Source organism: Lithobates pipiens, unplaced genomic scaffold (genome assembly GCF_037356315.1).
Source record: "Lithobates pipiens isolate NorthernLeopardFrog02 unplaced genomic scaffold, aLitPip1_a1.2 Scaffold_16, whole genome shotgun sequence".
In the NCBI taxonomy this organism is placed as follows: Eukaryota; Metazoa; Chordata; class Amphibia; order Anura; family Ranidae; genus Lithobates; species Lithobates pipiens.
This window is the reverse complement of record NW_027507748.1, coordinates 394,756,307-394,768,333: the sequence shown is the minus strand read 5'-3', so window position 1 is coordinate 394,768,333 and position 12,027 is coordinate 394,756,307. Positions and strand designations below refer to the sequence as shown.

The 12,027-nt window shown below is 42.8% G+C and overlaps 1 protein-coding gene across 1 annotated transcript in view; it reads right to left on the bottom strand.

Moving 5' to 3' along the window:
• LOC143983065 (uncharacterized) overlaps positions 1 to 12,027 on the bottom strand; it is a 695,051-nt gene that overhangs the window by 119,580 nt on the left and 563,444 nt on the right. Inside the window, exon 89 of the mRNA XM_077482312.1 lies at positions 3,294 to 3,478. Within this exon, the coding sequence (XP_077338438.1) occupies positions 3,294 to 3,478 (185 nt within the window). The remainder of the gene's footprint in view (positions 1 to 3,293; positions 3,479 to 12,027) is intronic.

The window sequence follows — 12,027 nt, the reverse complement described above, 5'->3', positions numbered from 1 at the left end:
GTACTACTTCAATGTTGGTGTTCTGTATGTGGCCAGGCTGTGTAAAATTCTCACACATGTGGTATTGCCATACTCGGGAAGAGTAGCAGAATGTATTTTGGGGTGTAATTTGTTGTATGCATATGCTGTGTGTGAGAAATAACCTGATAATATGCCAATTTTGTAAAAAAAATAATAATAATAAAAAAATCTTCATTTTGCAAAGAATTGTGGGAAAAAATGACAACTTAAAAAAACTCACCATGCTACTTACTTAATACCTTGGAATGTCTATTTTCTAAAAAGGGGTCATTTGGGGGGTATTTTTACTTTCCTGACTTGTTAGTGTCTCAAGAAATGAGACTCACCTGATGTACTGAAGGCCTGATCAGATGTGATCAATTTTCAGTGATTGGCACCATAGTTTGTAGACTCTATAACTTTCACAAAGACCAAATAATATACAGTAATGTGGGTTATTTTTACCAAAGATATGTAGCAGTATAAATTTTGGCCAAAATTTATGAAGAAAAATTACTAATTAGCAAAAATGTATGACAGAAACAAAGAAAAAGGAATTTTTTTTCACAAAATTTACGTTTTATTCTATTTATAGCACAAAAAATAAAAAACCCACTAGAGATTAAATATCACTAAAAGAAAGCTCTATTTGTGTGGAAAAAAGGACGCACGTTTTATATGGGTACAGTGTTGCATGACTGAGTAATTGTCATTCAAACTAGCTAGAACTGCTGGCCTTTCAGTAATAGACAGGTTCCAGCAATAAGCACAAGCGTCCTCAGGCTTTCAGTCTGTGGACATGGTTTCATGGCTTTTGTATTGTGTGTACTTGGAATCACATCACTTCCACTAAGTACAGAAGATGGGACAGAGCTGCTTTTGGCTCTGTCCAGCATCTCCCTGAAGTGCTCTATTGCTTGCTGATGGCAGATTGTATACATAACATTAGGGATGAGCTTCGAGTTCGAGTCGAACTCATGTTCGACTCGAACATTGCCTGTTCAGCGAACAGTGAACAATTTGGGCTGTTCGCAGCAAATTCGAAAAGCCGGAACACCCTATACAAGTCTATGGGAGAAATCTAAAGTGCTCATTTTAAAGGGTAATATGCAGGTTACTGTCCTAAAAAGTGTTTGGGGACCAGGGTCCTGCCCCAGGGGACATGGATCAATGCAAAAAAAGTTTTAAAAACTGACGTTTTTTCAGGAGCAGTGATTTTAATAATGATTAAAGTGAAACAATAAAAGTGTAATATTCCTTTAAATTTCGTAGCTGGGGGGTATCTATAGTATGCCTGTGAAGGGGCGCATGTTTCTGGTGCTTAGAACTGTCCCTGCACAAAGTGTCATTTGTGCAGGAAAAAAAGTCTTTTAAAATCACTTGCGGCTAAATTGTCGGGTCTCCGTAATACAGAGAACACTCAATGAGTGTTCTCTGTATTAGCCGACAATTCATTCATTCATTGATTAAAAAAAAAAAAAAAAAGCGTGGGGGTTCCCCTAAATTCAATTACCAGGCCCTTCAGGTCTGATATGGATATTAAGGGGAACCCCGCATCAAATTAAAAAAAAAATTGACGTGGGGGTCCCCCTAAAAATCCATATCAGACCCTTTATCCGAGCACGCAACCTGGCAGGCCGCAGGAAAAGAGGGGGGACGAGAGAGCGGCCCCCCCTCCCTCCTGAACCGTACCAGGCCACATACCCTCAACATTGGGAGGATGCTTTGGGGGTCTGTGACCCCTCAAAGCACCTTGTCCCCATGTTGATGAGGACAAGGGCCTCATCCTCACAACCCTGGCCGGTGGTTGTGAGGGTCTGCGGGCGGGGGGCTTATCAGAATCTGAAGCCCCCTTTAACAAGGGGACCCCCAGATCCTGCCCCCCCTGTTTGAAATGGTAAGGGGGTACAAAAGTACCCCTACCATTTCACAAAGAAAGTGTCAAAATGGTTAAATAAGACAAACACACTTTTGAAAAATTCCTTTATTAAAAATGAAAAAAATAAAAAAAAAAGATTCCAGCGGTGCTAATCCACTCTTGCTATCCAGCGACGGATCTTCGGGGTCCAGCGATGGATGATCATATCCAGCGACGGGGATCTCTCAGTCCAGCGCTGTCCATACATCCTTCTTCTGTCTCCACTCCGGAGACACTGCAGAGAGCCCAGCGCTGACGTTTCTTATATTAGGAGGGTGGGGCCACCCGTCACCTGACCCCGCCCCCTCTGACGCTGGTGAAGGGAGCCAGGGGTTCCCCAGTGATGTGTGGGTGATGTAACGGAAACCTGCGTTACATCAGAGGGGGCGGGGTCACCCATACGTCACTGGGGAACCCCTGGCAATGTACGTCGGTCCTGAGCTCCGTGACCGTGGCCGCGGGACCCGTGGACCCGATCACCACCGGTGTCCCGCGATCAGGTCACAGAGCTGAAGAACGAGGAGAGGCAAGTGTAAACAAACCTCTCCTCGTGCTTCCTAGTGTGGCTGTCACTGATCGTCTGTTCCCTGTTATAGGGAAAGACGATCAGTGATGTCACATGCCAAGCCACGCCCCCCAACAGTAAAAACACACACACACTCATACTTAACTCTTACACTGCCCTCTAGTGGTTAACCCCTTCACTGCCAGTGGCATTTTTACAGTAATCGGTGCATTTTTAATCGCACTGATCGCTGTATTAATGCCAATGGTCCAAAAAAAAGTGTCAAAATTGTCCGACGTGTCCGCCATAATGTTGCAGTCACAGAAATTGCTGATCGCCTCCATTACTAGTAAAAAAAAAAAAATATTAATAAAAATGTCATAAAACTATTCCCTATTTTGTAGACACTATAACTTTTGCACAAAACAATCAATACACACTTTTGCGATTTTTTTAACAAAAAATATGTAGAAGAATACGTATCGGCCGAAAATTAGGGGGAAAAAACGTTTTTTATATATTTTTTGGGGATATTTATTATAGCAAAAATTGTCCCTCTATTTTTGTTTATAGTGCAAAAAATAAAAACCGCAGAGGTGATCAAATACCACCAAAAGAAAGCTCTATTTGTGTGAAAAAAGGGACGCCAATTTTGTTTGGGAGCCACGTCGCACGACCGTGCAATTGTCAGTTAAAACGGCGCAGTGCCGAATCGCAAAAAGGGGCTGGGTTCTTTAGCTGGAAAATGGTCCGGGGCTTAAGTGGTTAAAGACATAATAAAGATAGACCATTGAGTGTATGTATGACAGACAGTACATGTAACAATTCTGCAATTTAAATATGCATGTTACATATTCATAGCTAGTGTACCTGGTTTAACTGTACAGGGCTTATATCCATTAGATGATTCAACCCAGTTTTGGGAAATATCCACTGTGTTTGGAGAACACCGTACAACACACAAATTCCAAAGTAGAGTCTTTGAATGGTAGTTGGCATCTTCTTCACCCTTGAACAAGTCTCTTCATTTATCTGATCCATTGCTGATGTGATGGCTAATTTAACAATTTACATAACAATATAAACAATGTCATTTTTGAGGAACATAACATAGCAATTTGAATATATGAAAGCCTAAAAGCATTATTTGTCTTTCTAAATTAAGACACTGCAAATGCTAGAAAGGTTGGCATTTTATTTAGAAGCAATAAAAATACATGAAGGGTATTAAATCTAGCTAAAATGGAACACAATTGGGATAAATATGTTCTGGTAACATAGATGGCTATCAAGTGGGGCAATGTAGTAAAAATATATGTGAACCCATCAATCAAAGCTTGTCCTATGATGTTTTAGTAGAAAAACAAAACAGATGGCCACTTTCGTTTTTAATCCTCATTTTGGTTTAGTTTATGCAATTGGTTAATTTTTATGAATTTGATAACTGATACAATTTTGATATAAAAAATGTATTGTTCATTTTGTCCTGAATATTAAAGTGAAATACATTACTGTCAATATTTGCCTGCTCTTCTTTACAGAACTACTCTGTCAAATTTGATGGTGACTGTTTATGGACCACAGTCTTCAAGTCATTCCACAGATTTTCAATTGGGTTTAGGTCTGGGCTCTGAGTAAGCTATGCAAGGACATTCACCTTTTTCTCCTTCAACCACTGCTTTCTCATTTTTGCTGTGTGCTTTGAGTCATTGTCATGTTGGAGGGTAACTCTTCTTCCCATTGATAACTTTCTGGCAGAGGAAAGCAGATTTTCCTCAAGAATTTGACAATATTTTGCTGCATACATTTTTCCTTCTATCCTAACAAGTGCTCCAGTCCCTGCTGCAGAGAAATACCCCATAACAGAATATTACCACCTCCATACTTTACTATAGGAAGGGTGTTATTTGGATGGGTTTCCGCCAGACATATCGTTCGGTGTTCAGGTGCCAAATCATTCAAATTTAGCCTGATCTGACCCTAATGCCTTTTTCCATGTGGCCTCAGAATCTGCGTTTTGGCAATGCTCAGTCATGACTGCATGTGGCCTTTCTTGAGGAGCGCCTTTTTTCTTGCAACCCCCTCATAAAAGCCACATTTGTGGAGAATTTGTGATATTGTTGTCACATGCACACAATGACCACTCTTTGTCATAAATTCCTGCTACAAAGTTGCTATAGGTCTCTTGGTAGCCTCTCTGACAAGTTTCCTCCTGGAACTTTTATCCAGTTTGGAGTGACAACCTGATCTGGGGGGGGGGGGGGGTCTATGTTGTACCAAATATCTTCCACTTCTTAATAATGGACTTCACTGTGCTTCTAGGCATTTATAAAACCGTCGAGATTTATGTTTATCCATCTCCTGACTTGTGCCTGTCCACAACCTTTTCCCAGAGATCCCGTGACAGTGCCTTGCCACCCATAGTTATTTGTTTGTTTCAGTTGCACTACCAGGACTGAAATGCTCCAGGAAAGCTCTTTTCAAGCTGAGCTAATCAAATGACCACAGCTGATCACAACTGAAAGTCAAATGGCATCATGTGCTTTTGAGAAGGTGATTATCTACACCTAATTTTTAGGAAGGGGGTGATCTTTTTTCCAACTCAGTGATTCTGTTATTTTTTTCTGACATGTTGGTGTTATAGCTTTCACTTGAATGTTATAAGTTGCACTGAGTAAATACAGATGGATAAAACAAAAACTGTCTGTCTTCAGTTCAAGCTGCAAAGCAACAAATTGTGATTATTTTAAAGATGGTTTTCTATACCCACTGTATATACAATATAAAGTGTATATAATCATAATCATGACTGTAATCATTTGATTTGTCTGTTATTATTTATTTACCATTTAGAAAAAAAAAATTTCACAAATAAACTTTGTATAGAAGGTACATCCTTGGCACATGTTTTTTTTTTCTTTTTTTTTATGTCTAAAGACAAAGAACACCAGAACCCTTTTTTCACTTGAAACTATCTCAGACTGAAATTTTGTATACAGTAGCTTGGCTGTTTTTTTTCTGCATAAAGGTAAAATTAACATCTGAAAAGCAATCTAGTGCTTCTACTGGGGCTTAAACTGAATTTTCCAAATATATAAAACAACAATAGGTTTAAAAAAAACATAGCACCAGTATATATTTAATTTTAAATAACTAAATCAGTGTAGCACAGCAAATTTTATATTTTAAATAATATAATACCCAAAAACTAAGTAAACAGTCCTCTGTAAATAAATTCCTGCCCATCTACTGAGGAAGGCTATCACTTGGCGATATGCGTGTAGGAGAGAGGTAGAGTTCTGTAACGTTTACTGGAGTCTCCCCTGGTGTCACGTACCTGAAAAGAGACTGAAATGACAAGGTGTGGTAACTCAGACTCCATCACTGGCTGACTGGTACTGTCATGTACCTAAAGGGGAAACTAAAATGACGAGGTCGGCCTCTCTTGTATCTCTAGCCCAGGTCCCGCTGAGAGTGAAACAAAAGGAGCCGAGGGACATGAGGCACATGAGTGCCTGCAGATGAAGACCCGGAAACTTGTAGCAGGAAGTCGCAGCTGGTTGCAGGACAGTAGTTGCAGAGCAGGAAGTCACAGCTGCTTGCAAGACTATAGTTGCAGAGCAGGAAGTCGCAGCTGGCCGCAGGACTGTAGTGGCAGACACTCGGATAGAAGTGCTAAGCCAAGCAGGGCACAGGAGCAAGGTCACAGGGGTAGCCAGATTCATTAACAGGCAGGCAGCAGGGTACTGGAACATCAGGCAGAGGCAAGTCAGATAGGAAGCTGGAATCATTAACAGACAGGCAGCAGAGTACTGGAGCATCTGGCAGAGATGAGTCAGATGGGAAGCCGGGATCAGAAACCAGAGATCAGATAAGCAGAATCTAAAGCAGGGTCAACAGGAGCCGAGGTCAGCAACAGGAATCAGACTGGACAAACACAGGTTTCAGGGTAACAGGAGCACAGCTGAAGACCAGTCAGCACAGATCAGTGGTTGGGACCCCCATTAAGAAGGCCATCTGGCACCAATTGGCGCTAGGGGCATGCTACTGCGTGTGCATGCTGGATGCAGCGCATGCTCATAAGCAAGCACAGGCATCTGAAGTCGCCACGCGATTTCTACTGGTTTCTTTTCATTGCCCCCCCTTAAGGGAAGCCTCCGGGTGCCCACTAAGGAATTATTTTCAGGATGGAGAGGAAGATAGGCTTGGGCCAATCATGGAGTAAGAGCAATGTTCCCATGATTTTCAGGGCCATAGCCCTTCCACTTAACGAGGAACTGAGTTTGGCCCCTTCTCTTGCTGCAATCTAGGACAGCTTCCACGTCAATTTCCTCATTCCCTTCAACAAGCAGTGGAGCAGGAGTCTCAGGTTCTCGGTCAGGAAAGGGATTAGCCAAAGACCGTTTCAAGAGGGACGGGTGAACCACCGGATGAATTCTTAAGCCGCGTACACACGGGCGGACTGTATGGCCAACTTAGTCCGTCAGACAATCCGACGGACAGTCCGTCCTACTTTCGAATGAACGGACTTGACCACACACGATGAACAAACAGTCCGTCGAAAGCTTGCGCGATGACGTGTACAGCACGTACGACAGGACTAGAAATAGGACGTCCAATACACAGCAATGCAACCTTTCGCCGTGTAAATCCTTTCTGAGCATGCGCCATACTTATTCCGTCGAACTAGCCTACTCACGAGCGGACTGTCCGCTGAAACCAAAGTTGGACGGACAATATTACGGAAATTCCGAAATACTTAGTCCGCCAGACTGCACGCTGAAAAAGTCAGCTGAAGCCCACACACGAGCGGACTGTCCTCTGAAATGTGTTTCGACGGACTAAGTTGGCCAGACAGTCCGCCCGTGTGTACGCGGCTTTAGATTCTCTGGCAGACTCAACTCGAAGTTTCTTGGTCCTAAATTTTTTGAAGGTGGATAGACACACCTTATCTCCAGGTTTCAGATCCAGATTACGTTTCCTTCTTCTGTCATAGAACCTCTTGTCATCTACCTGGGACTAGGAGATGGCTTCTTGCAGAAACTGGTTGTTAGCTCTCCAGAACTCTAGACAATCCTGTACTGCTGGTACCGGGGGCTCTTGAGGAACATCAGGCAAGAAGGATGGGTGAAACCCATAATTGTCAAAAAAGGGGGTTTGCTTGATAGAGGAGTGTATTGAGGTATTGTAAGCAAACTCTGCCAACAGCAAGAAAGATGCCCAGTCACCCGAAAGAAGAAAAGCATCAGCGATATTGATCCAGGGTCTGTTTCATTCTCTGTTTGGCTGTTCATCTAGGGGTGATAGGCAGATGTTAGGCAGAGTTTAATGCCCAACATTTCACAATAAGATTTCCAAAATCTGGAAGTAAACTGTACTCCATGATCTGATGTGATTTTGACAGGAATTTCATGTAGATGCTCTACCTCCTTGACAAAAGATGAGGCAGTTTCTGCAGCAGAAGGGGTCCTTTTTAGGGGCACAAAGTGGGCCATTTTGAATAAGTGATCTATTATGACAAAGATGGTGGTAAATTCCTCGGATGGGGGTTACTCGATGATAAAGTTCATAGAGTTCATGCTGCATAATTTATTCGCTACAGGAAGAGGCAGCAGACCCCAATTCTTGGTTCTATCCATCTTGTTCTGTGAACATGATATGCAAGATCTCACATAGTCTCTGCAATACTGTATTAAGTCTGGCCACCAGAAAGAGCAAAGGACTAGCTTTGAAGTTTTGTGTACCCTGAAATGCACTGCCAGAGGATGATCATGGAACATGTAAGAACTGCCATCTGTAACTGTTCTGGAACAAAGATCTGCTCACCCTGGAAGTAGAAACCCTCCTCAAGTTGGAGGTGAAGTTCTTGGGAGGGAGGATGAGTCAGGATTGCTGTTTTGATTTGGGAAATGATATCAGTTTGCAGCAAAAGGGAATTTTTACCAGGTAAAATGGTATCAGGTTCGGGAAATATTTCAGTATCTTGAAACATGCATGAAAGGCTATCAGGCTTCCCATTCTTGGATCCGGGCCGGTAAGTAATGTGAAAGCAGAATCTTGCAAAGAAGAGAGCCCATCTGACCTGGAGGCATCTTAATCTTTTTGCCGTTCTCAAGTATTCTAGGTTCTTGTGATCTGTAAATACAATAATAGGGTGTGTGGCTCCCTCTAGCAGGTAACGCCATTCTTCAAGGGCTGACTTAATTGTGAGTAATTCCCGACATCATAGTTCCTTTCCTGGAGCACTTAGTTTCTTGGAGAAGAAGGCAACAGGGTGAAGTGGGGATTTTGTCCCTTGTTGTTGGGACAATATGGCTCCCACAGCTATTTTAGAGACATCAACCTCAAGGACGTAGGGAAAAGCAGGATCTGGGTGTTGCTGGGATGGGTGCAGATGTGAATAGGCCCTTCAGTTTCTTAAATGCAGTCTGAGCTTCTAAGGTCCATGAGAAGGTCATGCGTAGCTTGGTTAATTGGGTTATAGGGGCTATTATACTGGAAAAGTCTTTAATAAATTTCCTATAGAAATTAGCGAACCCCACAAACCGCTGCACAGATTTCTTATCAGTAGGGGAGGCCAATCGAGCAATGCAGATACCTTCTGTGGGTCCATGGCAATTCCGTCTACGGAGATAATGAGCCCCAGGAACTGGATGGTACACTTCTCAAACTCATACTTCTATGCCTTGGTATAGAGATTATGTTCCCATAGTCTGCTTAACACCTTCTTCAGATGAACTCAATGAGACTTTAAAGAGGTGTAAAAGATTAGAATGTTAAGATAAACAATAATAAACAAATCGAGAAAGTCCCGGAAAACATTGTTTACAAAATGCTGGAAGGTGGCTGGTGCATTACAGAGTCCGAAGGGCATCACCAGGTACTCAAAGTGCCAAAAACTAGACCTAAAGGCCGTCTTTCATTCATCACCTTCTCTTATTCTGATCAGGTTACATGCTCCTCTTAAGTCTAGTTTGGAAAACACACAAGCTTCCCGAAGCCTCTGGAATAGTTCAGGAATAAGAGGTAAGGGGTACCGCTTCTTAATGGTTACTTTATTTAAGTCCCGGTAGTCAATACAGGGCCGGAGGTAGTGATCTTTCTTTTCCACAAAGAATATTCTTGCTCCGGCAGGGGATGAAGATGGCCGGATAAACCCCTTATCGAGATTTTCATCAATGTACTTCCGCAACTCCTCCAGTTCTAGTTCTGAGAGTGGGTAGATCTTGCCAAAAGGAATTTCTGTACTAGGTAAGAGTTTGATAGGACAATCATCTGTGAGGGGGAAGATTGTCAGCATTCTTTTTATTGAAAACGTCCAGTAAGTGATGATAAACTGAAGGCACAAGTTTAACGGTTTCAGGGTCCATATTGATGTAGAGCAGCGGTTCTTTGGAAATGGGGAAAGACAGAAGACAGAACTCTCTGCAGTAATTAGAATTCCCCTGTGGCCCAATTAATGAGGGGGTTATGCTTTCAACCAGGGCTGCCCAAGGATGACAGGGAATAGAGGGGATGCAATGACATCTAAATGAAGAAGCTCACTGCCCAGAAGCAGTGAGGCATAGGATGGGTTCAGTCTCTAACGTGACAGGTCCCGATTTAATACCTGAAACATCTGCCAGGTGGACTGTGAAGCTGTTTCTCTTGGCACACAGGGGTAGTCCATGCATGGTTGCAAAGGCAGAGTCCACAAAACAGCTACAGGCCCCAGAGTCCACAATGGCTGAAACAGCCAGAGTCTTCTCATTTAACTAAAGAGAGACCAGCAGCAGGGTGTGGTGTGTTGGCTGGAACTTAGTGCCCCAATTGTAGCAGATGGAAGGAAGGGTCTCCTACAATGTCTTTGGGAACAGGTCTGTAGAAAGTGCCCCTCATCACCACAGTATATACAGTGGCATCAAGACTGATGTTGCTGGGACAGAGGAGGCCTAGGAAAGCTGGCATGTGGAACCTTATTGACGTCAAAAACATTTTTAGGCATAGTCGAGAAGGAAGCAGGTGATGGGTTCACCGAACAGGAAGGCATTGGGTGAAGATTTCTGGCTCTTTCCAACTGTCTTTCACGCAGGTGACAGTCAATTTGTATACAAAGGTGGATTAAGTCATTTAATGAGGTGGGTATTTCCACTCTGGAAAGTTCATCCTTGATGGCTTCTGACAGACCAAGATGAAATTGGAAATGTAATGCAGAACTGTTCCACTCTGTATCAGTACTCCACAAACGGATGTCCGAGACATAGTCCTCTATAGACCTGGAACCCTGTTGTAAATGACTCAGCGAGGTCTGGTGATAAAAGGGATCAGCATATAATTGGGCCATAGCGATGAAGAAGGAACTGACCGAAGCCAGGGTTGGTTCGTGTTGTTCCCAAATCTGAAATGCCCAGGCCTGGGGTTCTTCCAGCAACAGAGATAAAGGCAAAATAAAGTTCACATGCATTCTGAAAAAACCTGAATTTACTGCGGTCCCCAGAAAACGTTCAGGCAACGGTACCCTGGGTTCAGGAAAGTAAGATAGTTCAGCTTGGACAAAGGACATGGTTTGAGCAGAAGAGTCCTTGGTTATTGAATGCTCGGAGGTGGAGGTCAGGCTGGATGCATGCTGTAGCTAGTTATGGATGCGGGCAAAGTCCATATGCAACCCTTCCACTACATGGGAGAGTGTGGTAACAGTTCAAAAGAGGGTTGGCAGCAGAGAGACCTCCCTTTCAGACTCCATCACTGTCTGACTGGTACTGTCATGTACCTGAAGGGAAACTGAAATGAGGAGGTCGGCCTCTCTTGTATCTCCAGCCCAGGTCCCGCTAAGAGTGAAGCAGAAGGAGCCGAGAGACAGGAGACACACGAGTGCCTGCAAATGAAGACCCGGAAACTTGTAGCAGGAAGTCGCAGCTGGTCACAGGACTGTAGTTGCAGAGTAGGAAGTCACAACCAGTTGAAATGTGAATCACAATTCCAGACGTAGTACTCATCCGACGGAGATAGGGAGCTCAGGTGTCATGAACCATGAAAGTAAGAGACTAACATAGCGTGATACAGTTTTAAAATCCAATTTATTAAAAAATAATAAAATTACACTCACATTCAATTCAATCGTAAATGGCGTAATCAGAAAGTTGCCATGTCTGTAAGGGGGTCCACATATCAGAGGCTGAATTTCACCTTCCTTTACGTCACTTCACGTCTGGAATTGTGATTCACATTGCACATTTCAAGGACTATGTTAGATGTTCACTTGATGGACTTGTAAAATTAACAAATTTTATTGTGCATGAAGTTTATGTATTTTACCACTTGGGAATGAGATTTTCTGGTATATAATGGTATTCACACATATTTTTCATATTCATGAAGTGTATGTATTTTTTTGCTTGTATCATTGTTCCACTGGTATGTTAGGTATTCACGTGGTTTGTTGTATCTAAGCGCCACACTTTTTTGTTTCAACTTTTGTATTATACTGTGTAGTCTTCAGTAGTGTTGGCAGCTAGATAGTGCACATTTTCTATTCACAGCGCAGTATTTTTCACATATTCATTTCACAACCAGTTGCAAGACTGTCGTTTCAGAGCAGGAAGTCGCAGCTGGCCGCTGGACTGTA